This window comes from Hemitrygon akajei, chromosome 22 (genome assembly GCF_048418815.1).
Source record: "Hemitrygon akajei chromosome 22, sHemAka1.3, whole genome shotgun sequence".
In the NCBI taxonomy this organism is placed as follows: Eukaryota; Metazoa; Chordata; class Chondrichthyes; order Myliobatiformes; family Dasyatidae; genus Hemitrygon; species Hemitrygon akajei.
The window spans coordinates 3,332,915-3,359,265 of NC_133145.1; the positions used below are offsets into that span (position 1 = coordinate 3,332,915).

Consider the following 26,351-nt stretch of genomic DNA (forward strand, 5'->3'; position numbering starts at 1 on the left):
TCTACTGATTTTTGAAAGATCATTACTAATACCTACGTATTCTTTTCAGCTATCTTTCAGAACCCTGAAGAATAGTCCATGTGGTCCAAATGATTTTATCTACTTTCAGACTTTTCAGCTTCTGAAACACCTTCTTCTACACTCACTGCTACCCCGACACTCAAATTTCTGACATATTGCTACTGTCTTCCACAGTGAAGACTGATGTAAAATACTTAGTAAGTTTGTCCACCATTTCTTTGTCCCTAATTAAATCCAGTTCATTACACAACACCTAATCTCGAATCACCTTTCCCCTGGTAGGCTCAACCACAAGCTGCTCTAAAAAGCCATCTTGAAGGGAACCTACAAGTTTGCAGACTACTCAGATGGAATGAGTTGCTCCTCCTCAAACCTGAGTCTGGCCTCGTCTGGTAGGCTGATTGTTTCTCCTTGCTTTTGTCCCTTGAACTCCTCTCCACATACCTTTGACTCCTTTTATCCTCTTGGTTCTTTCCTATTCATGACACTTCTTGTGCCCCTCACTTCAACTACTTCCAGTTCCCTGGCCCTGAATGCTACACACTTCCAGTTCCCTGGCCCTGAATGCTACACACTTCCAGTTCCCTGGCCCTGAATGCTACACACTTCCCGTTCCCTGGCCTTGAATGCTACACACTTCCAGTTCCCTGGCCGTGAATGCTACACACTTCCAGTTCCCTGGCCGTGAATGCTACATACTTCCAGTTCCCTGGCCCTGAATGCTACATACTTCCAGTTCCCTGGCCGTGAATGCTACATACTTCCCGTTCCCTGGCCCTGAATGCTACATACTTCCAGTTCCCTGGCCGTGAATGCTACACACTTCCAGTTCCCTGGCCGTGAATGCTACACACTTCCAGTTCCCTGGCCCTGAATGCTACACACTTCCAGTTCCCTGGCCCTGAATGCTACATACTTCCAGTTCCCTGGCCCTGAATGCTACATACTTCCAGTTCCCTGGCCGTGAATGCTACACACTTCCAGTTCCCTGGCCGTGAATGCTACACACTTCCAGTTCCCTGGCCGTGAATGCTACACACTTCCAGTTCCCTGGCCGTGAATGCTACACACTTCCAGTTCCTTGGCCCTGAATGCTACACACTTCCAGTTCCCTGGCCCTGAATGCTACACACTTCCAGTTCCCTGGCCCTGAATGCTACATACTTCCAGTTCCCTGGCCCTGAATGCTACATACTTCCAGTTCCCTGGCCGTGAATGCTACACACTTCCAGTTCCCTGGCCGTGAATGCTACACACTTCCAGTTCCCTGGCCGTGAATGCTACATACTTCCAGTTCCCTGGCCGTGAATGCTACACACTTCCAGTTCCCTGGCCCTGAATGCTACACACTTCCAGTTCCCTGGCCCTGAATGCTACACACTTCCAGTTCCCTGTACACTTCCTTTCCCACCAATCAGAAAAATCTTAAAGTTCTCCACTTCCTCCTGAGCAACAGACCCAACCAGTCCCTCTCTACCAATACCCTCCTCCATCTGTGGAACTGATAGCTACCCTCAACAATTTCTTTTGGCACCACTTTCCATTTTCTCCAAACCAAAACCTGTGGACAGCAGCGATATCTGCCTTTTCGTTGGTTACATTGAACAGTCTATGTTCAAAGTAAATTTATTATCAAAGTACGTATATGTCACCATATACAACTCTGAGATTCACTGTGTTATGACCATACTCAATAAACCCATAGAATATTAACCATAACAGAATCAGTGAAAGACCACACCAGCTTGGGCAGTCAGCCAGTGTGCAAAAGACAACAAACTGTGCAAATACAAAAATAAAGAAATAATAATCATAAATAGTCAATAAATATTGAGAACATAAGATGAAGAGATGTTGAAAGTGAGTCCATATTTGGGAAGTTCAGTGAAGGTATTCCACTTAGTTCAAAAGCCTGATGATTGAGGAGTGCTAACTGTTCCTGAACCTGGTGGTGTGAGGTTCCTATACCTTCTTCCAGGTGGCAGAAGCAAAAAAAGAGCATTTGCTGGGTGGTGGGGGTCCCTGATGATGGATGCTGCTTTCCTACAACGGTGTTTCACGTAGATGTGCTCAATGGTGGGGAGGGCTTTACCAATGACGGACTGGGCTATATCCACTACTTTCTTGTGGAATTTTCGGCTTGTGGGCATTGATGTTTCCATTACCAGGTTGTGATGCAGCCAATCAATATACTCGCCACCACACATCTATAGAAGTTTGTCAAAGTTTTAGTTGTCATGCTGAATCTTTGCAAACTCCTAAGGAAGCAGAGGCACTATTGTGCTCTCTTCATAATTACACACGTATTGGGCCCAGGCCAACCAGGTCCTCCGAAATAATAACACCAAGGAATTTAAAGTTGCAGACTCTTCCCACCTCTGATGATGGTAGCTTTATGGGCCGACAATTCCACATCTCCACTGGTAATGCTCTGGAACTCTTTCTCAGCTACATTGACAACTGCATCGGTATTGCTCCTGCACTAATACTGACTCATTCATGTTGTCTACCTTCCACCCTACTTGATCCACTTATGACACCTCGCTCTTTTTTCTCAATCACTTTGTCTCCACCTCCGGAGGCAGATTATTTACGGACATCTTTACAAAATCACTCATTCCCACAGTTATCTTGGTTATTCCACTTCCCACCTTGCCACTTGTAAACATATGACTCCCTTCTCTCAGTTCCTCCACCTTTGCTGCATGTTGTCAGGATAAGCTTTCCATTCAGAACATCCAAGATGCCCGCTTTTTTCCCCAAAATGGGATTTCTGTTCCACCATCATAGACAATAGACAATAGGTGCAGAAGTAGACCATTCAGCCCTTCGAGCCTGCACCGCCATTTTGAGATCATGGCTGATCAATTCCTATCAATACCCGGTTCCTGCCTTGTCCCCATATCCCTTGATTCTCCTATCCATAAGATACCTATCTAGCTCCTTCTTGAAAGCATCCAGAGAATTGGCCTCCACTACCTTCCGAGGCAGTGCATTCCAGACCCCCACAACTCTCTGGGAGAAGAAGTTTTTCCTTAACTCTGTCCTAAATGACCTACCCCTTATTCTCAAACCATGCCCTCTGGTACTGGACTCTCCCAGCATCTGGAACATATTTCCTGCCTCTATATTGTCCAATCCCTTAATAATCTTATATGTTTCAATCAGATCCCCTCTCAATCTCCTTAATTCCAGAGTGTACAAGCCCAGTCTCTCTAACCTCTCTGCGTAAGACAGTCCTGACATCCCAGGAATTAACCTCGTGAATCTACGCTGCACTTCCTCTACAGCCAGGATGTCCTTCCTTAACCCTGGAGACCAAAACTGTACACAATACTCCAGGTGTGGTCTCACCAGGGCCCTGTACAAATGCAAAAGGATTTCCTTGCTCTTGTACTCAATTCCCTTTGTAATAAAGGCCAACATTCCATTAGCCTTCTTCACTGCCTGCTGCACTTGCTCATTCACCTTCGGTGATTGATGAACAAGGACTCCGAGATCTCTTTGTATTTCTCCCTTACCCAACTCTACACCGTTCAGATAATAATCTGCCTTCCTGTTCTTACTCCCAAAGTGGACAACCTCACACTTATTCACATTAAACGCCATCTGCCAAGTATCTGCCCACTCACCCAGCCTATCCAAGTCACCCTGAATTCTCCTAACATCCTCATCACATGTCACACTGCCACCCAGCTTAGTATCATCAGCAAATTTGCTGATGTTATTTTCTATGCCTTCATCCAAATCGTTAATGTAAATGGTAAACAGCTATGGTCCCAATACCAAGCCCTGTGGCACCCCACTAGTCACCACCTGCCATTCCGAGAAACACCTATTCACCGCTACCCTTTGCTTTACCATGGATGCTGCATTACCATTACCGGCACCTCGGCCCACAGCTCAACCCTCCATTAGCACGACAGGGTCAGGCGGGTCAATAAAATGTGGACACACACCCTCCCCCCACCCCGTCTCCTCCTCTCACTACCCAGCCCTCTGTCCCTCTGCTCGTTCACAATCAGCGGGGCTCCGCGCCACTGGGGGCAGCAGCGAGGGCGACTGGAGTCGGGACAAGGCGCCATGCCGCTGCTCAGACGGGCTGCGGCCGCGCCGCGCCACTGGGGGCAGCAGCGTGGGCGACTGGAGTCGGGACAAGGCGCCATGCCGCTGCTCAGACGGGCTGCGGCCGCGCCGCGCCACTGGGGGCAGCAGCGAGGGCGACTGGAGTCGGGACAAGGCGCCATGCCGCTGCTCAGACGGGCTGCGGCCGCGCCGCGCCACTTGGGGCAGCAGCGAGGGCGGCTGGAGTCGGGACAAGGCGCCATGCCGCTGCTCAGACGGGCTGCGGCCGCGCCGCGCCGACTGTTAGGGCCGGCAGGTGGCTGGGTGAGTGCCAGGTCTCGGCACCCTGGGGTGTCCGGAGCCCCGGGGTGCGTACGGACCGGCCACCCCACGGCCCGACTGGCATCGGAGGACGGAGGAGCTTCACAGCGGGCGTCCCTGTACGTTCATGTGAGTGTTGGGGAGGTGCGGGCGGTTGGCAGATGTACTGCTTGGGCTATGGAGCGGTGAGACAGGAAGTGTTCTCCAATGAAATCAGTCTGTCCTTTTAGAGACTTTTATGGCAGTAATATCCTCCCAAACTTTCCTTGTTAAACTGTGTCCCGAAGATCTCAGTTCAGCATTTAAATGCTTGCTTTGCACCACACAGGAACTGATTTAAACATACACTGCACCTTTCCTTGACAAGTGCCTCCATACAGATGCGCATATCATGCATATTAATTCTGAACAGGCAGTTATGTCCAATGCGTAATCGTGTAGGTAATACTTCTGTGATGTGTCTCGGAGGCCACATCGGGCTGTCTTTCAGAAGAGTGAACTTTCGCAAAGTGGCAGGCCTCGATGGTGACTGTACCCGGTAAGGCTGTGTGAAAATTTGTGTCAAACAACTGGGGGGGGGGGGGGGGGAGTTCAAAGATATTTTCAATCTCTCACTGCTACAGTCGAAAGTTCCCACCTGCTTCAAAAGGGCAACAATTATACCAGTGCCCAAGAAAATCAGTGTGAGCTGCCTTAACAACTATGTCCAGTAGCACTCAGATCTACAGTGATGAAGTTCTCTGAGAGGTTCCTGACTCAGCAAGGACCTGGACCCACTGCCAATATCGTCACAATAGGTCTATGGCGGACACAATCTCATTGACTCTCCACGCGAACTTGGACACCTAGACAATACAATCAGGGTACAATACAATACAATATGTCAGGATGCCGTTTATTGACTATAACTCAGCATTTAACACTGTCTTTCTGGCTGTCCTGGTCAAAAAGCTGGAGAACCTGGGCCTCTGTACCTCCCTCTGCAACTGCATCCTCGATTTCCTACTCTGGTAGGAAGTAGAAAGACTGCTATCTGTGTGGATTGGTAATAACATCACTGACAATCAACACTGATGCATCTCAGGGATGTGTGCTTAGCCCACTGCTCTACTCTGCACCCATGACTGTGGTTACGCACAGCTGGAATGCCATCTGTAAATTTGCTGATGATACAACCATGGTTGGCAGAATCTCAGAGGGTGACGAGAGGGCGTACAGGAGCAAGATATACCAGCTAGTTGAGTGGTGTCACAGCAACAACCTTGCACTCAATATCATTAAGACTAAAGAGCTGATAGTGGACTTCAGAAAGGACAGGATGAGGGAACACACACCAATCCTCATAGAGGGATCAGAAGTGGATAGTGTGAGCAATTTCAAGTTCGTGGGCGTTAATATCTCTGGGGACGTAACCTGATCCCAACATGTTGATACGGCTATAAAGAAGGCAAGATAGCGGCTGTATTTCATTGGGAGTTTGAGGAGATTTGGCAAGTACCATGGAGCACATTTTGGCTGCTGCATTGCCATCTGTTATGAGGTGGGGGGGGGGGGTTGCCGCTGCACAGGATCGAAGTAAGCTGCAGAGAGTTGTAAATTTAGTTAGCTCCATCTTGGGTACTAGCCTCCATTGTATCCACCACATCTTCAGGGAGCAGTGCCTTAAAAAGGTGGTGGCAACCCCAGCCACTCAAGACATGCCCTTTTCTCACTGTTACCATCAGGAAGGAGGTACAGAAGCCTGAAGGCACACACTCAGCGATTCAGGAACAGCTTCTTCCCCTCTGCCATCCGATTCCTGAATGAACATTAAACCCTTGGACACCACCTCACTATATTATTGTGTATTGTGTTGTACTGCTGCCACTAAGTTAATACATTTCACAACATATGGCAGTGATACTAAACCTGATCTGGATTCAGATTTCCTCCTTTTATACCCATCTCCCAGATGAGTTCCCAACATCTTTTGAATTTTATATAAATGCCATCCTTTCATTTCCTTATCCCAACTTTGTTGCCACGTTGACTGAATGGGCTTTCATTTCCCCCAATGCAAAGCACGACTAGTGTACATTTATATCTTTAATTTTAAGTGATTGCTTGGTAAGAATGTCTGTCACCTTGTTTCCCTCAATCTCAATTTGGGCATGAGCCCATATGAAATGCATACACAGGCACATACCTGCAGCCTCATCAACTGTTGTGCAATTTCAAGAAGAGTGTCAGGACTATAGTTTAAAGCACTTGTTTTAATAGATGTTAATGGCGCAAATGGATCAGCACAGAAGTAGATATCAGAGCGTACTTCTTTGATCTATTCTAAGGCTAAAATGATAGCAACTATCTCTGTTGTGAATACTGATGCATTGTCCGATAATCTTTTCTTAATAGTATCCTAGTCACCTGCATTTCGGAACATAAACAGAAATAGCTGAATGAACTGTCACTGGGCCTTGTTGATGTGTAAGAACCCATAATATTTGTTTACGAGCAGCACAACATAATCTCAGTGATTGAACTTGAACCTTATCTAAGACCACTGGTGAGGTTGACCCATAGCCATCACATCGATGATCAAAACCAGATCTGATCAAAGCAATACACAGTTGTTTAAGTGAATTCTATTCACACCCCAGTTACACCCAACCAACCTTTGCACATTAAGGACGTTTTAACACTTCTCTAGAATTTTATTCACATGCTCCTTCCATGTTAGTCTGTTCTCCATATTTAGAAACTTTACCACTAACTCTCGTTTAACAGATTTACTATATAGCTCGAGATCAATTGTGGGTGTAATGTTCCTTTTAGAAAGACAAATAACTTGAATCTTTGCTACAGAAAAGATAACCCCCCCCCCCCGACAAGCACATTCCTTTAATTTCATTAATAGCTGCCTGCATTTTCCTAACTCTCTAATTTATATTCCTGCTTCTCTTCCTCGCTGCATCATGATCAGTATATAATGATTTGGAAATGTCTGAGCCAATATTAAAAAGGAGTGGGCTACATACACTCCCTTGTGGAGTCCCATTCCATATCTAATGCCCCTTAGAGAATGTTGTTCCGGGCTTAATTTATATCTTCTTACCGCATAAAAAATCTTGAATCCATTTGAACATTCTACCACTTATACCCTTCTTTTCCAGTTTAAGCATCAACCCTCGTGTCTGTAACATCATATGCTTTCTCCACATTAAAGAAAACTGCTACCACTGATCCTTTATTAACTTGGGCCTTACGAGTATCAGATTCCAAACTTGACCGAGTCCATGGTCATTCTCCTTTACGAAATCTAGATTAGTACACAGCTAATTTTCCACTACTTTCCACAAAGCAAGCAAGCCTTGCTATAACCATTTGTTCCATCATCTTACATCCATGTGAAGTAGGCGAAATACTCCATAACTGGAAGGATCTTTACCAGGTTTCAATATCGGGATAATAACCTGTAATTTCTAGGAAGCAGGAAGTTGCCCTTCAACCCATATTGTATTAATAAATTCCAAGACCAGTATAAGTTCCAAATCTGATAACCATGTAAACATAACAAATGTATTCTCTCCCAGATGATGTCTGACCAGCACCGTTAATAGCCCTTTTAAATTCAGACACTATAAATTCACCATCCAAGCAGGAAATGGAACATTCTTTTTATCTCAGCAATCTAATAATTGCTTGCCAAAACTGTTTCCCTATAAAACCGCTCCTCTACTATTCTCTAAAATATGTACACTGACATGTTCTTGCTAATAATTTTGCTTTTTCAGAGTCAGTAACTGCAACCTTCTCCCCACAATACAAAACCAGTAATGCATCAAGTTTTCTAACTCACCCATTTTCTGTATCACATCCCAAACTTCCCCTATCTGGCAACACACACAAAATGCTGGTGGAACACATCAGGCCAGGCAGCATCTATAAGGAGAAGCACTGTCGACGTTTCGGGCCGAGACCCTTCGTCAGGACTAACTGAAAGGAAAGATACTAAGAGATTTGAGAGTAGTGGGGGGGAGGGGGAAATGCGAAATGATAGGAGAAGACCAGAGGGGGTGGGGTGAAGCTGAGAGCCGGAAAGGTGATTGGCGAAAGTGATACAGAGCTGGAGAAGGGAAAGGATCATGGGACGGGAGGCCTCAGGAGAAAGAAAGGGGGAGGGGGGTATACAACACCTTATATACCAGCTGGGTAGCCTCCAACCTGATGGCATGAACATTGACTTCTCTAACTTCCGTTAATTCCCTTTTTACCCCATCCCTACACCCATTTCCTCGTGTTTCCCCTATCTGGATCTCTTTCCCAATGCTATCACTGTACGTTCGCCAATACATTTCCTTTGCCCTTCTCACTACTTCTCAAAATATAGCTTGAGCTCTTTAATATTGTATGAAAGATGACTAGGAGTAACACTACCTAACTTTCCTAAAATCTTTATTCTGCTCCTTCACAGCTTTTACATTCACCAGAGAACACTGTCCTTTCATTAACTCCCAACAATCTGGGTTAACTGTCATTTGCTATAAACCGTAGCGAAAAGGTGCTCTAAAAATCAATTCCCAGAGTGAATCAGTTATAAGCGCATTTGTTTTCCATGAAGAGAGGGAAGACTAACACCACGGTGCTAGCTTCGTAAAACAGACAACACACTCACTCCTCAGTTCAAGGGTGGTTCATCTGCGTAATGTATTTGGTGTTCTTAGAAACATAGAAAGCCTACAGCACAATACAGGCCCTTCAGCCTACAAAGTTGTGCCAAACATGTCCTTACCTTAGAAATTACCAAGGGTTACCCATAGCCTCTATTTTTCGAAGCTCCTTGTACCTGTCCAGGGGTCTCTTAAAAGACTCTATCGTATCCGCCTCCACCACCGTTGCCGGTAGCCCATTCCACTCACTCTCCACTCTGAGTAAAAAAAACTTAACCCTTACATCTCCATACCTACTTCCAAGCACCTTAAAACTGTGCCCTCTCGTGCTAGCCATTTCAGCCCTGGGAAAAAGCCTCTGACTATCCACACAATGAATGCCTCTCATTATCTTATACACCTCTATCAGGCCATCTCTCATCCTCCGTCGCTCCAAGGAGAAAAGGCGAAGTTCACTCAACCTATTCTCATAAGGCAATCTCCCCAATCCAGGCAACATCCTTGTAAATCTCTGCACCTTTTCTATGGCTTCCACGTCCTTCCTGTAGTGAGTTAACCAGAACTGATCACAGTACTCCCAAGTGGGGTCTGACCAGGGTCCTATATAGTCCTCTTGGCTCTTAAGCTCAGTCCCACGATTGATGAAGGCCAGTGTGTACTGTATGTCTTCTTAAACACAGAGTCAACCTGCGCAGCTGCTTTGAGTGTCCTATGGACTCTGACCCCAAGATCCCTCTGATCCTCCACACTGCCAAGTCTTACCATTAATACTATATTCTGCCATCATATTTGACCTACCAAAATGAACCACTTCACACTTATCTGGGTTGAACTCCATCTGCCACTTCTCAGCCCAGTTTTGCATCCTATCAATGTCCCGTTGTAACCCCTGACAGCCCTCCACACTTATCCACAACCCAAACCTTTGTGTCATCAGCAAATTTACTAACCCATCCCTCCACTTTCTCATCCAGGTCATTTATAAAAATCACAAAGAGTAGGGGTCCCAAAGCAGATCCCTGAGGCACATCACTGGTCACCAACCTCCATGCAGAATATGACCCGTCTACAACCACTCTTTGTCTTCTGTGGGCAAGCCAGTTCTGGAACCACAAAGCAATGTCCCCTTGGATCCCATGCCTCCTTACTTTCTCAATAAACCTTGCATGGAGTACCTTATCAAATGCCTTGCTGAAATCCATAGGCACTATATCTACAGCTCTTCCTTCATCAATGTGTTTAGTCACATCCTCAAAAAAACACAATCAGGCTCGTAAGGCATGACCTGCCCTTGACAAAGCCATGCTGACTGCTCCTAATCATACTATGCCTCTCTTAATGTTCATAAATCCTGCCTCTCAGGATCTTCTCCATCAACTTACTAACCACTGAGGTAAGACTCACTGGTCTATAATTTCCTGGGCTATCTGTACTTCCTTTCTTGAATAAAGGAACAGCATTCACAACCCTCCAATCCTCCAGAACCTCTTCTGTCCCCATTGATGATGCAAAGATCATTGCCAGAGGCTCACCAATCTCCTCCCTTGCCTCCCACAGTAGCCTGGGGTACATCTCATCCAGTCCCGGCAACTTATCCAACTTGATGCTTTCCAAAAGCTCCAGCACATTCTCTTTATTAATATCTACATGCTCAAGCTTTTCAGTCTGCTGAAAGTCATCACTACAATCACCAAGATCCTTTTCCATAGTGAATGCTGAAGTAAAGTATTCATTAAATACCTCTGCTATATCCTCCAGTTCCATACGCACTTTTCTACTGACACACTTGATTGGTCCTGTTCTCTCACGTCTTATCTTCTTGCTCTTCACATACTTGTAGAATTCCTTGGGGTTTTCCTTAATCCTGTCTGCCAAGGCCTTCTCATGGCCCCTTCTGGCTCTCCTAATTTCATTCTTAAGCTCCTTCCTGCTAGCCTTATAATCTTCTAGATCTCTATCATTACCTAGTTTTTTGAACCTTTCATAATCTTTTCTTTTTTTCTTGACTAGATTTACTACAGCCTTTGTACGCCATAGTTATTGTACCCTACCATCCTTTCTCTGTCTCATTGGAACGTACCTATGCAGAACGCCACGCAAATATCTCCTGAACATTTGCCACATTTCTGCCGTACATTTCCCTGAGAACATCTGTTCCCAATTTATGCTTCCAAGTTCCTGCCTGATAGCCTCATGTTTCCCCTTACTCCAATTAAACGATGTCCCTGTTACTATTCAGTGGTCTATAAAAAAACACCCAGCAAAGTCCTAACTTACACCCACAGAGACTCCGTAGACAATCTCTCCATGACTTCCTCCTTTTCTGCAGCCATGACACCATCTCTGATCAACAGTGCCACACCCCCACCTCTTTTGCCTCCCTCCCTTTCCTTTCTGAAATATCTAAAGCCTGTCTCTCGAAGTAACCATTCCTGCCCCTGAGCCATCCAAGTCTCTGTAATGGCCACAACATCATAGCTCCAAGTACTGATCTACACTCTTAAGCCCATCTGCTTTGTTCATAATACTCCTTGCATTAAAATAGACACATCTCAAACCATCAGTCTGAGTGTCTCCCTTCTCTACCACCTGCCTATCCTCCCTCTCACACTGTCTCCAAGCTTTCTCTATTTGTGAGCCAGCAGCCTCTACCTCCATCTCTTCAGTTCGGCTCCCACCCCCCAGCAGTTCTAGTTTAAACTCTCCCCAATAGCCTTAGCAAACCTCCCCCCCAGGATATTGGTCCCCCTCGGATGCAAGTGCAACCCGTCATTTTTGTACAGGTCACACTTGCCCCAAAAGAGGTCCCAATGATCCAGAAATCTGAATCCCTGCCCCCTGCTCTGATCCCTCAGCCACGCATTTATCCTCCACCTCATCCTATTCCTAATCTCACTGTCGTGTGGCACAGGCAGTAATCCTGAGATTACTACCTTGGAGGTCCTGTTTCTCAACTTCCTTCTTAACTCCCTGTAGTCTGTTATCAGGACCTCCTCCCCTTTCCTGCCTATGTCATTGGTACCAATATGTACCACAACCTCTAGCTGTTCTCCTTCCCACTTCAGGATATCTTGGACGCGATCAGAAACATCCCAGACCCTGGCACCTGGGAGGCAAACTACCGTCCATGTTTCTTTCCTGTGTCCACAGAATCGCCTGTCTGACCCCCTAACTATAGAGTCCCCTATCATTGCTGCCATCCTCTTCCTTTCCCTACCCTTCTGAGCCACAAGGCCAAACTCTGTACCAGAGGCACTGCCACTGTTGCTTCCCCCAGATAGGCTGCCCCCCAACAGTACTCAAACAGGAGTGCTTATTGTCAAGGGGTACAGCCACTGGGGTACTCTCTAGTACCTGACTCTTCCCCTTCCCCCTCCTGACTGTGACCCACTTCTCTGTCTCTTGAGGCCCCGGTGTGACCACCTGCCTATAACTCCTCACTATCACCTCACTTTCCCTGACCAGAAGAAGGTCTTCGAGCTGCATCTGCAGTTCCCTAATACGGTCCCTAAGGAGCTGCAGCTCGATGCACCTGGTGCAGATGTGGCCGTCCGGAAGGCTGGGAATCTCCTGGACATCCCACATCTGACACCCAGCACAGAACACCGGCCTCACACACGTACTTCCTGTCTGTATTCTACACAGGCAACCTACCTCGCCTCGACCCCTTATCGTCAAAGCCTCCCGCTCTGTAAAGCTGTCTCCTTTTTAACTCTTCTCACTGTTCTAACTGGCTGACATCTATGCGCTTGGGCAGTCGTACCAGATCAAACCGCTGAAGAAATAACACATCTGCTGGTTTTCTGTTAACACATCTGTGGTCTACAGTTTGTCAAGGACTCCGGTTCCATTGGCATAATGTTGCATCAACAATAAGCAATGCACTTCCGTACAATACAGGTTTCAGACAAAAATGCCATTTTATTACTACAAGTAAAGTACATTTCCGCACAAACCCCATTTTCCTAACGCCTTAACAGTGATAGAGTTCCTCTTGTTCTTGCCACTCCTGAGGCTCTGCATCCAACACATCATCCTCAGCCACTTCCACCATCTCCAAAGGGATCCTACCACTAAACATAACTCTGCTCCTCCCTCTCTCCACTTTCCTATGTGACTCCCTTGTCCATTTGACCTTTCTCACTAATCTCCTTACCAGCACTTATCCCTGCAAGTGGCCTAAATGCTACACCAGCCCATTCACCTCCACTCAGGGCCCAAACAGTCCTTCCAGGTGAAACAACACTTCACCTGTGAATCTGCCGGAGTCACCTCTTGCATCCGGTGCTCACAATGTGGCCTCCTCTACATTGGTGAGACCTGTTGTTAATTGGAGGCCACTTCAGCAAAGACCTGTGCTCCATCTGCCAAAAGCAGGACTTTCCAGTGGCCAAACATTTTAATTCCCATTCCCATTCCCGTTCCAACATGTTGGTCCTTGGCCTCCTCCTGTGATGAGGCCACTCTCAGGATGGGGGAGCAACACCTTACACTCTGCCTAGGTAACCTCCAACTATCCAGATGGCATAAATATTAATTTCTCCTTCCAGTTAATAAAAAAAATCTCTTCCCCTCCCCCTCTTCTTCTACTTCCCACTCCAGCATCTTGCTTCTCCTGCCTTTTCTCAGCTGCCTATCACCTCCCCCTGGTGCTGCTCGTCCTTCCCTTTCTTCTACGGCCCACTCTTTTCTCTTATCAGATTCCTTCTTCTCCAGCCGTTTATGTTTCTCCAACCCAGCTGGCTTCATCGATCACCTTTCCCTCCCCCACCTTTTTATTTTGGTGTCTTCCCCCCTCCTTTCCAGTCCTGAAGAAGACTCAGCCCAAAACATCAACTATTCATTCATTTTCATCGATGCTACCTAACCTGCTGAGTTCATCCAGCTTTTTGTGTGTGTTTCTTTACATTTCTACATTCCCTCCTTTTTATCATTTCATGACAACACTACACTTAACCAAATGTGGTAATTGAAATAGGTACTTACATGTATATAAAGCAGTTTCAAAACCCCACCCAAAATTCCCTTTTCATCTGTTGTCCACTTCAATCTACCCATCCTTTCCTTAATATCCTCTCCTTTGTCCTGTTACTTCACACAAAAAATCATAAAACAGCCTTTATTATAATATCACCAGTTATACCATAATACAGAATAGTTGCCCAGCATCGTCCCAGCACCCTGAATGGCCACCAACCATCTCCTGGGTGTAATAGTTGTGATACTGATCTCCCACTTCCTTAAACTCTTTTGTAGCTTCTCGGGTGTGATTTGGCAAATTGGTAATATTTTCTGATTTGCCAGGTATGTAAGTACAGCATTCTTGTCCTATCAGGGCACGTGCCCTCTTTCTCTGACAGAATAAAATCCAAAGCCATTCTGCTCTGTATTGCTACTGTACGCACAGTCACCAGTTTTCCCAACAACTTGGTTAATGCTTGTTGAGTTTGATCAAAGGCATATACAGTTTCATCTGCTATTTTCTTCAAAGTTGATGCCATATTAATTAGTTCCTGGGAGAGTCTCGCAGTGTGATATACTGAGTATCTCTCAGACTCTGTTATGGATTTCTGGTGCTGCTGGACCAGAGGGTGGTGAGGTAGTGACGTCAAGTGTTGCTTGTGGGGCACGACGTAGGCACGATAACAGCAGCCTCTCTCCACTTCCCTTCAGACTCAGGGGCATACCCGGACACATAGCTAGCAGGTGCTGTTTGGTGGACAGGGCTTTGTCAGTTCCATGCGTGTACCCTTTACTGCTCCCTGGATAGGGGCCACTGTGCCAGGTGGGGCATCTGGTCCTCTTACTTCTTGTGGCTGCACAATCACACTTAAAGGGGGTACCTACCATCCGTTAATGCACTTGGAATGACAATCAGTGTCTGTCCTATAATCATACAGAGTTTTCAGTTTGGCTCACTCATCCGCTAGTTATTCCTGAATGTTTACACCAAAACCTGTTTGTTTGAGTTAAAGGGAACGGTCCAGAGCGGGATTCCACCTTCACTGTGGAATGGAATATGGGTAGAAAGCCAACGTGCTGAAACGTTCAGTCGTTGGTTGTATTCATAACTGAGTGAAAGGGAAGAGTTATGAGCAGGGGCATCCATTCCAGCATCACCAGTATGAACAGCATGATCAGTGTGGAGTTAAGGGATCTCATGTTTACATTGGCTTGGAAGTCTTTTTACAGTGCAAGGCGTGCATCCATGATGTTTTCTCTCTTACCTTGATAGCTGTATTAGTCACTAACAGTACCAGGAATGGTCCTTCAAACCAAGTTTGCAAACAAATGTGTGGACAACGATGTTACCTCCAGGCTCGATGTCGTGACACTTAGTGTTGCCATTCAGTTATTGTGCTTCCTTCCCTTGTTGATGATGCTTGGTGATACTTTTGTCAAGAATACACAAGAGGCCAACGTGATTTCATCTGAATTATGTACGTCCATTTGCTTAACTGCTAGTGGTGCATCAAACAGCAGCCCCCATTACGATTTTGTGTGGGAGGAGAGGGGAGTACAATCCAGTAGTCCTATTGGCTGTGGCCTTAATGATCATAAGGACTAAAGATAATACTTGTTTCTATCTCAGTCCAATTTCTTCACTAATTTTATTAAGCTTGTTTTTAATCGTTCCATTCATCCTTTCTACCAAGCCTGCTGACTGACAATGATAGCTACAATGGAAATAGAAACATAGAAAACCTACAGCACAATACAGGCCTTTCGGTCCACAAAGCTGTGCTGAACATATCCCTACCTTAGAAATTACCTAGGGTTACCCATCGTCATCGTCATCTGAACCCTCAGTGCCTAGGTGGCACATGGGGCCTCCGGGTTACCCACAGTCCTTTATTTTTCTGAGCTCCATGTACATGTCCAGGAGTCTCTTAAAAGACCCTATCGTATCAGCCTCCATCATCATTGCCGGCAGCCCATTCCATGCACTCACCACTCTCTGCATAAAAAACTTACCCCTTGACATCTCTGTACTTACTTCCAACACCTTAAAACTGTGCCCTCTCATGCTAGCCATTTGAGCCCTGGGAAAAAGCCACTGACTATCCACACGATCAGTGCCTCTCATCATCTTATACATCTCTATCAGGTCACCTCTCATCCTCCATCGCTCCAAGGAAAAAAGACCAAGTTCACTCAACCTATTCTCATAAGACATGCTCCCCAATCCAGGCAACATCCTTGTAAATCTCCTCTGCACCCTTTCTGTCATTTCCACATCCCTCCTATAGTGAGGCGACCAGAACTGAGCACAGTACTCCAAATGGGGCCTGTCCAGGGCCCTATATAGCTGCAGCATTACCTCTCGGCTCCTAAATTCAATTCCACGATTGATGAAGGCCAATACACCGTATGCCTTCTTAACCACAAAGTCAACCTGCGCAGCAGCTTTGAGTGTCCTATGGACTCGGACCCCAAGATCCCTCTGATCCTCCACACTGCCAAGAGTCTTTCCATTAATACTATATTCTGCCATCATATTTGACCTACCAAAATGAACCACCGCACACTTATCTGGGTTGAATTCCATCTGCCACTTCTCAGCTCAGTTTTGCATCCAATCAATGTCCCGCTGTAACCTCTGACAGCCCTCCACACTATCCACAACACCTCCAACCTTTGTGTCATCAGTAAATTTACTAATCCATTCCTCCACTTCCTCATCCAGGTCATTTATAAAAATCACAAAGAGTAGGATTCCCAAGACAGATCCCTGAGCCACACCACTGGTCACCAACTTCCATGCAGAATATGACCAGTCTACAACCACTCTTTGCCTTCTGTGGACAAGCCAATTCTGGATCCACAAAGCAATGTTCCCTTGGATCCCATGCCTCCTTACTTCCTCAATAAGCCTTGCATGGGATACCTTATCAAATGCCTTGCTGAAATCCATATACACTACATCTGCGGCTCTAACTTCATCAATGTGTTTAGTCACATCCTCAAAAAATTCAATCAGGCTCGTAAGGCACGACCTGCCGTTTACAAAGCCATGCTGACTACTCCTAATCATATTATACCTCTCCAAATGTTCATAATTCTGCCTCTCAGGATCTTCTTCATCAACTTACCAACCAGTGAAGTAAGTCTCACTGGTCTATAGTTTCCTGGGCTATCTCTACTCCCTTTCTTGAATAACAGAACAACATCCGCAACCCTCCAATCCTCCAGAACCTCTCCCGTCCCCATTGATGATGCAAAGATCATCGCCAGAGGCTCAGCAATCTCCCTTGCCTCCCACAGTAGTCTGGGGTACATCTCGTCCAGTCCCAGTGACTTATCCAACTTGATGCTTTCCAAAAGCTCCTGCACATCCTCTTCCTTAATATCTACCTGCTCAAGCTTTTCAGTCCGCTGTAAGTCATCCCTACAATCGCCAACATCCTTTTCCATAGTGAATACTGAAGCAAAGTATTCATTAAGTACCTCAAAATGTGTGTCAATCTGTAAGGTTTTACATATTTCCTTTATTACCTTCCCAGTACAGTGGGACTATTGTTGCTAGATACTTTCCAAGTGATCCCAAACCTTGGGATGATTTCCTAAACTAAACATTTAGCTACTGGAACTGCATAATTCTTTCTACAAGGAAATGCTTCAACCCACTGTGGAAAAAAATCAATAATGACCAATGCATATGAAGTTAATTTTATAAAATCCATCTGCAAACACATGAGCGGTTCATTGGGGGTGGTGTGTATGAAATCCTTTCACCTTCACTGGTTTCCCTGGATTTTGTAAAATACATATCATACATTGCTTGTGATAAGCCAGGGGATCACCGTGTTTGATTTATATGGTCTCTCAATGCCTTCTTCAGCCTTCGGGAACAGAGGGTACTCTGCCCTGCAGGCCAGTGGAGCATTTGGGTTGATGGTTATTTCATGGGCTCAGCTATGAGCATCTTGCCTGGTTTATTTGGTCAGAGGGCCCGATGTTGTCGTGAGGCTTTGGAGAGCAAAGCATCAGCACCGAACGTCAACCCTTCTGCAACTTCCTGTTCAAAGATTGCGATGAAAGAAAGCCCTTCCACTTGCCATAGGCTCCACCCAGTTGTTTCCATGACCTTCTGACAAGTACGTGTTTAAAGATCAATTACCACAGAGTAGAGGAAAGGCATGTTCCTGTTAGAAGGAAGGATGGGGATAGAAAGATAAGATAACCTTGGATGTCTAGAGAAGTGATGAATATAGTCAAGAAGAAAAAGAAAAAGTACATGCAGCTTCAGAAGTTAGCATCAAGCAAAGTCATGAGTTTAAGGAAGGCAGAAAAGAACTAACGAAGGGAATTAGGAAAGCCAGGAGGGGCTATGAAAAGTCCTTGGTGTGTAGGATGGAGGTGAATCCCAATGCATTCTATATGGACATCACGGGCAAGAGGATATCTAGGGGGAGGGTGGGAACACTCAAGGATAAAGGGGGAGCATTTGCTTGGATGCAGAGAATGTGAGTCAGGTACTTAATACTTTTCTTCTTCAGTATTTACCAAGGAAAGTATGTGGGGGACCAGGAGATCAGTGCTGAGTGTTGGGGAGTTTAGAGATGAAGGAGAAGGAAGTGTTGGGCCTCCTAATGAATATTGACGTAGATAAGTTCCCAGGCCTGATAGGATTTATTCCAGGCTATTAAAGGAGGCAAGGGACGAGATTACTGGGACTCTGTCCAGTAGTTTTTGTCTTCTCTCTAGCCACAGGTAAGGTCCCAGAGGATTGATGAGTATTTAAGAACAAGGGAAAACCTGGGAACTATAGACCGGTGAGTCTCATGTCAGTTGCGGGGAAATTCTTAGGGCTAGGATATATGAGCATTTGGAAACCCTTGCACTAATTAGGAAGAGGCAGAATGGCTTTGTGTGTGGCGTGTTGTGCCTTACCAACTTGACTGAGTTTTTGAAAAGGTGACGAGAGATTGATGACGGTACAGCAGTGGATGTTGTCTACATGGATTTTAGTAAGGCATTCAACAAACTCCCTTGTGGGAGGCTAATGAGAACTGGCTTGCACATAGAAGACAGAAAATAATAGTTGAAGGGACTTATTTGAACTGGAGGTCTATAATTAGTGGAGTTCCGCAGGGATCTGTGTTGGGACCTCTGCTGTTTGTGATGTATATAAATGACCTACCCGGTAGATAAAAATGTAGATGGGTAGGTTAGTAAGTTTGCGGATGATACCAAGATTGGTGGAGTTGTGGACAGTGTAGAAGATTGGCAAGGAACATAGCACAATGTAGATCAGCTGCAGATATGGGCAGAGAAATAGCAGATGGAGTTTAACCCAGATACATGTGAGGTGTTGCACCTTCTAGGGCAAACACAAGGAGACAGTACCCTGTTAAGGGCAAGATCTTTCACAGTACTGTTGAGCAGAGAGATCTTGGGGTCCAAGTTCCTAGCTCCTTGAAAATGGCTACAAAGGTCGATAAGGTAGTTAAGAAAGCTTATGAAATGCTTGCTTTTATTAATCAAGGCACTGAGTTTAAAAGTCAAGAGGTTATGTTGCAATTTTATAAAACTCTGTTTAGGCCACATCTGGAGTAGAAACATAGAAAACCATCAGCACAATACAGGCCTTACGGCCTACAATGCTGTGCTGAACATGTACTTACTTTAGAAATTTACCTAGGGTTACCCATAGCCCTCTATTTTTCTAAGCTCTATGTACCTATTCAGGAGTCTCTTAAAATACCCTATTATATCCGCCTCCACTACCGTCACCGGCAGCTCATTCCACGCACTCACCGCTCTCTGCGTAAAAAAAAACAACTTACCCTGACATCTCCTCTGTAGCTACTTCCAAGCACTTTAAAACTGTGCCCTCTCATGTTAGCCATTTCAGCCTCTGACTATCCACACGATCAATGTCTCTCATCATCTTATACACATCTTACGTTCTATGTTTTGTCGTGGCAGTGCTCGCAGGCCCTTAACCATTGGTCCAAGGTCCTTTGCCACTTTACTTCTAGAAACTGCTAGAATTAGGTAGGGTTCCCTGTTCTTCCGATCTTGTATCGTCTCCTGACCCTTTTGGGGGTGTTGTGTTGCCGCTGCAATATCAGAATCGCCCACATAATGTTTCAAAAGTGTTAGAACAATTTCCTTACCGAAATAAAGGTCCAATTTCTGATGCATAACTTGGTCGTGCAAAAAAAAGGAACCCTTAGGATGCGGTGATCATAATATGATTGAAATCACTCTGCAATTTGAGAGGGAGAAGCTAAAGTCTGATGTACCAACATTGCAGCAGAGTAAAGAGGAGCTAGCCAAAGTTAATTGAAAGGGGACACTAGCAAGGATGATAGCAGAGCAGCAATAGCTGGAGTTTCTGGGAGCATTTCGAAAGTCACAGGATAGATACATCCCAAAGAAGAAGTATTCTCAAGGGAGGATGAGGCAACCCAACATAAAAGTAAAAGAGTGGGCAAAAATTATAGGGAAATTAGAGGACTGGAAAGCTCTATAATGCTGAGGCTCTATAAGCTGTTGGTGATGCCTCACTTGGAGTATTGTGAGCAATTTTGGGTCCCTCATCAGAGAAAAGATGTGCCGACATTGCAGAGAGTTCAAAGGAGGTTCACAAAAATGATTCTGTGATTGAAAGGCTTATCATATGAGGAGCATTTGATGTCTTGAGTCCTCTAGCCACTGGAATTCAGAAGAATGAGGGATGACCTCATCGAAACCTCTCAAATGTTAAATGTTTCCTATAGAGGGGCAGTCTTGGACCATAGGGGATTTACTCAGAATAGCTTGATAGATTCTTGATAAGTCAGGGTTGAAAGGGGAGAAGGCAGGAGAGTGGGTTTGAGAAAGAAATGGATCAGCTAAGAACAAATGGCAGAGCAGGCTTGATGAGCTGAATAGTTTATGGTCTATAGCAGAAACAGTGTAGTTAGATAGATTAATATTGTACTCCTACCATCATTAAGTACACCAAACACTTCGTCCAAGTCTTCCACCACCATCCCATTCACATTTGTGTCACTACAACCCCATATAGTATTATGAGCATTAAATCCCCACACCATATAACCTCACTTCTCTTATTTTCACCCACACTTTCAAATATATCAGGTGTTTACCTTTTGCAAGGGTTATAAAAAAATATTATTTGTACTTTACTACTCTTTCCCCAAATTTCACCCACAATTGACTCATAGACAACCCCAATCTTTAAAACTCTTATGTGCTATCTCATTTTTGCCAAAGGCAGACCATTTTCCGATCGCTTTTATATTAACGTAGCCATGTATTTAGAAACTTAGACAAGATTCCTGTACACATATAAGTTTATTTGGTAAATCTTTAATAATTATCTTAAGCCCTTAACCATTAGCCAGTAGGCTTCTCGCATTCCATGGTAGGATTAGAGAAACCATTAACAGCCCTCCTTTGAAGTCTAAATATTATTTTATCTCTAAGTTTTGCTGCACCTGCTAATATTTTAATATTTTCGTCCTACTTTCCTTCTTCCCACAGCTTTTAGCCCAAAGCTTTCTCACATTGCTTACTATCTTCACAAAATACTAAGAGTGTCTTAAAGGTTTTGCACCCATAATAACTACTCATGCTTTTTTTCAATACTTAGTCTAATTGGATTGATATCAGAAACAGGTCCACATTCAAAACTCAACAAAATTTTCCTTCCTTCCTTCCTTCCTTTATTTAAATCCTGTCTCCTGCCTTCATCACTGGACAATAAACCACTATAATCCTCATTCGGCCGCTTATTTTCCCGTTTCCCAGAAATCAGCCATTCACCTTCCTCCATGTTACTGTCACCAAATACCACATTCTGTTCACAACCGCCATCCTTCTGTTGCCTCCTGCCTGAGAGAAAACTACTGGCATCAGACTCGGTCACAATCAACAACCCCCCTCTCTTTGGTCAGGAGCCTGGCTGCATCCTGGTTCACTGGGACACACAACTCCTGTTAAGGGTGTGATTAACAGGAGGCAGGGGGTGTTTGTGTGGGTTGGGTTTAGGGTTTGTAAAGGGGAGGTTGGGGAAAAGGATTTGTGATGTGTGAGATCGAGGGCGGGGTTTTATATTGGGTTTTGGGGATGGTGTTTGTAATGTGCGTGGATGGGGTATAGTGAGGTGTTGGCAGTAAGATTTGTGATATGTGAGGTTCAAAATTATCTCCCCAATAATCTCTAACTCGTATCTCCATCTAACATAAATAGGCTAGACTCTTGAACTTGCTCTTTTTACACTGATGATATTAGCAGTATAAATTTATCAATCGCAATGTAGAAGAATTTAAATGCTCCAGAGTATACCAATCTAGGATGGAGAGAGATCTTGATTTTTTCCACTCCTTATGTTAAAGTACTTCCTGTCATCGTCTCTGAAGGGTGCGCCTCATCCTTACACACAAAGGAATCAAACTCCCATCTCACTGCACCCCATACACACTCTCCTGTCTTCACTCTAATGCAGGACACTTAGTGTGGAGGTAGTATCAGTATTGTTAACCTTGGCTCTAACTTGTTAGCCAGACCTCAGGACTTCATGGAAATGTGACCCGACGTTTCTGAAGGAAGCTTGTCCTTTTATCAACTGAAACAATAGTGACTGCTCAATTGGTGACCTTGATAAAGTGTGACCTGGACAACAGAGACCCAGGTGGAAGAATGTGTTTTAAAACATAATTCACATTTCTGCTTTTCAGTGGCCATTCTGCAAGAGGAGGTGTGCATATTGTAACTTTAATAAGTACATCTCTGTCAGCGTTGATCACACTGCCATGAGGAATGCTCTTGTACAGGAGACAGAAACCCTGCTGCGTGACAGCCAAGTGAAAGAGTAAGTTGAACACAAGACCTGATACCCGGGCGGAATAGACTCAGAACAACATGAAGGGGAAGCTGGAAGTCTGGGAAAATAGGCAAGAAAATATACATGAGAGGGTATTATCGTGGTTCAATGAATGTTAGTAAGTTGATAAGTTAGTAAGCACAATATGGTAATCATGTCTCCATAGTGTTGCCATCAATATAAACCTCTATATGAGCATCCTCGGCCACTTTCCCTCCAGGAGAAACAGTCCCTGTCTGTCCAATCTCTCCTGACAGTTCAAGCCCTCTAGTCCCAGCAACAGAGATACAGAAATAGACCCTTTGGCTCTCAAGCCTGTGCTGACCATAAACCGCCAATCTACACTAGTCCTACTCTTTCTTCAGTAGCTGACACAACGAAATCCAATTAACTTCATTTACTGACCTTTTGTTTTAAACTTCTCTGCTGAGGGAGAAATGATCATCTTCTGTGTCAAGCCCTTTAAGGATTTTTTTGGTGTTAATATGACTATCTTGCATTCATCTAGATAGTCTCTTCATGCAATACTATATTCTGTATTTTGATTTCTTTCTCAATGTAATTATACAATGATCTGTCTGGATAACACACAGAACCAAAGCTTTTCTCTACCTGTATCATAAATGACAGTAATGAATCGATTAAAACCCCAAGAATAAATCTGTTCAACCTTTTAGGTATACCAAAGGCAGGAGACCCAACCAGTTCCCCTCCACCACCACTCTGCTCCGTTTGGCAGAGTTGGTCCTCACTCTCAATCGTTTCTTTCACCTCTTCCCATCATCATCATGATGTGCTGTACTCTGCCAGAGCCTCGTCGGCCACTGTCTTCCACTGCGATCCGTCGGCAGTCAAACCTCTCGCATCTCCGGCGGTGAGGCTGGTCCACTTCTTGATGTTGTCGATCCAGGTTGTCCTCTGTCTGCCTCGGGAGTGGCTTCCTTCTACTCTGTCTTCAAGCACCAAGTTCCAGTGTGTCACCGGTTCTTGAGATGTGTCCAAGCTAACGAAGTTTCCTTTGGATAACAGTTTCCAGAAGTATTGGTTTCATGCCAGTTTTTTCTAGGATGAAATTGTTGGATCTCCTTTCAATGTATGATACCCTGAGGATCCGTCTGTGTGTCCACATCTCAAATGCTGTCAACTTCTTTTCATCGGCTGCTTTAGGGTCCATGTTTCACAGCCAATAGAGGGTTACTGGCCAGACGAGACTCTTGAGGAGGCATATTTTGGTGTCAGTGCTCACAGATCTACCTTTCCAGATGTTCCAGAGTTTGGTAGTGCTTGTGCGTGCCATTGCTAGCCTTCGCCTTATTTCCTTGCTGCATTCGTTTGTGTCATTTAGTTCTGCACTAAGGTATATGAAGGAGGACATTTCCGATGTAGATGTCAGCTTGAATTGCAGTTTTGCATATCACCATAACTTTTAACACCATAACCAGCTCCTCCCACTTCCTTCAAATCAAAGGTGTAGCCATTGGTGGGTCTCAGCTATGCCTGTCTTTTTGTCGGCTACATGGAGCAGTCTGTGTTCCAAACCTACACTGGTATCGCCTCCCAACTTTTCCTACGCTACATTGACGACTGTATTGATGCTGCTTCCTGCACCCATGCTGACCTCATCGATTTCATCAACTTTACTTCCAGCTTCCATCCTGCCCTTAAATTTATTCGGTTCATTTCCAACACCTCCCTCCCTTTTCCTGATCTCACTGTCTCTATCTCTGGAGACAGTTTATCTACTGTATCTTTTATAAACCCGCTGACTCTCACAGCTACCTGGACTACACCATTTCTCACCCTGTCACTTGTAAAAATGCCGTCCTCTTCTCTCAGTTGCTCCATCTCCGCCACATCGTCCAGGGACATATGGTGTATCAGAAAGATAGGTTAGTAGGCTGAGGGAGTGGTGTGGCCCTGTGAATAAGAAATAATATTAAATTATTAGAAAGGGATGACATAAGATTGGAAGGTGTAGGGTCTCTATGGGTTGAGTTAAGAAATGGCAAGAGTAAGAGGACCCTAATGGAGTTGTTTACAGGCCTCCAAACAGCAGCCAGGATGTGGATTACAAATTACAGCAGGAGATAGAAAAGGTGTGTCAGAAGGGCAATGTCATGATAATCGTTGTGGATTTTAACATGAAAGTGAATTGGGAAAACCAGGTCCGTACTCTCCTCAAGAGAGAGAATTTGTAGAATATCTAAGGGATGGCTTTTTAGAACAGCTTGTTGTTGAGCCCACTAGGGGATTGGCTCTGCTGGATTGGGTGTTGTGCAATGATCTGGAGGTGATAAGAGAGCTTAAGGTTAAGGAACCCTTAGGGAACAGTGATCACAATATGATCAAGTTCACTTTGAAATTTGAGAAGGAGAAACTAAATTCCAATGTGTCGTTATTTCAGAGGAATAAAGGAATTTACAGTGGCAAGAGAAGGGAACTGGCCAAAGTTGACTGGAAAGGAACGTTAGCAGGAAGGGCAGCAGTGGCTGGAGTTTCTGCGAAAAATGAGGGAAGACAGATGTATTCCAAATAAAGAAGAAATTTTTGAGTGGAAGAAGGACACTACAGTGGCTGACAAGTGAAGTCAGAGCCAAAGTAAAAGCAAAAGAGAGGGCATACAATGAAGCCAGAGCTAGTGGGAAGACAGAGGATTGGGGAGCTTTTAAAAACTTGCAGAAGGAAATTAAGAAGGTCATTAGGAAGGAAAAGATGAATTATGAAAGGAAGCTGGCGACTAATATCAAAGAAGATACTAAAAGCTTTTTTAAGTATATTAAAAGGTAAAAGAGAGTCGAGGGTAGATGTAGAACCAATACAAACTGACGCTGGAGATAATGTAATGAGAGAAGCAGAGATGACAGAGGAACTGAATGCATATTTTGCATCAGTCTTCACAGTGGAATAATCTGCAGTATACCGGACATTCAAGAGTGTCAGGGAACTGAAGTATGTGCAGTGAAAATTACAACTGAGCAGGTACTCAGGAAGCTTAATGGTCTGAGAGTGGATAAATCTCCTGGACCTGATGGAATTTTGGACCTCTGGTTCTGAAGGAAGTAGCTGGAGAGATTGCAGAGGCATTAACAATGATCTTTCAAGAACTGATAGAATCTGGCATTGTACCAGATGACTGGAAAATTGCAAATGTTACTCTGCTACTTAAGAAGGGTGGGAGGCAGCAGAAAGGAAACTATAGACCTGTTAGTCTGACATCAGTGGTTGGGAAGTTGTTGGAATCGATTGTTAGGGATGAGATTATGGAATACCTGGAGGCACATGACAAGATAGGCCAAAGCCAGCATGGTTTCCTGAAAGGAAAATCCTGTCTGACTAACCTACTGCAATTTTTTGAGGAAATTACAAACAGGTTAGACTAAGGAGAATGCAGTAGATGTGGTGTACTTGGATTTTCAGAAGGCCTTTGACAAGGTGCTGCACATAAGGCTGCTTAG

The 26,351-nt window shown here is 44.8% G+C and overlaps 1 protein-coding gene across 4 annotated transcripts in view; it reads left to right on the plus strand.

Annotated features, from left to right (window-relative positions):
* The first annotated feature begins 4,327 nt into the window (after positions 1-4,327).
* rsad1 (radical S-adenosyl methionine domain containing 1) overlaps positions 4,328-26,351 on the plus strand; it is a 59,134-nt gene continuing 37,110 nt past the window's right edge. For all 4 annotated transcript variants that reach the window (XM_073026616.1, XM_073026619.1, XM_073026617.1 and 1 more), the window contains exons 1-2: positions 4,328-4,536; positions 22,751-22,884. In XM_073026616.1, the coding sequence (XP_072882717.1) occupies positions 4,348-4,536; positions 22,751-22,884 (323 nt within the window). In that variant the 5' untranslated portion in view covers positions 4,328-4,347. The remainder of the gene's footprint in view (positions 4,537-22,750; positions 22,885-26,351) is intronic.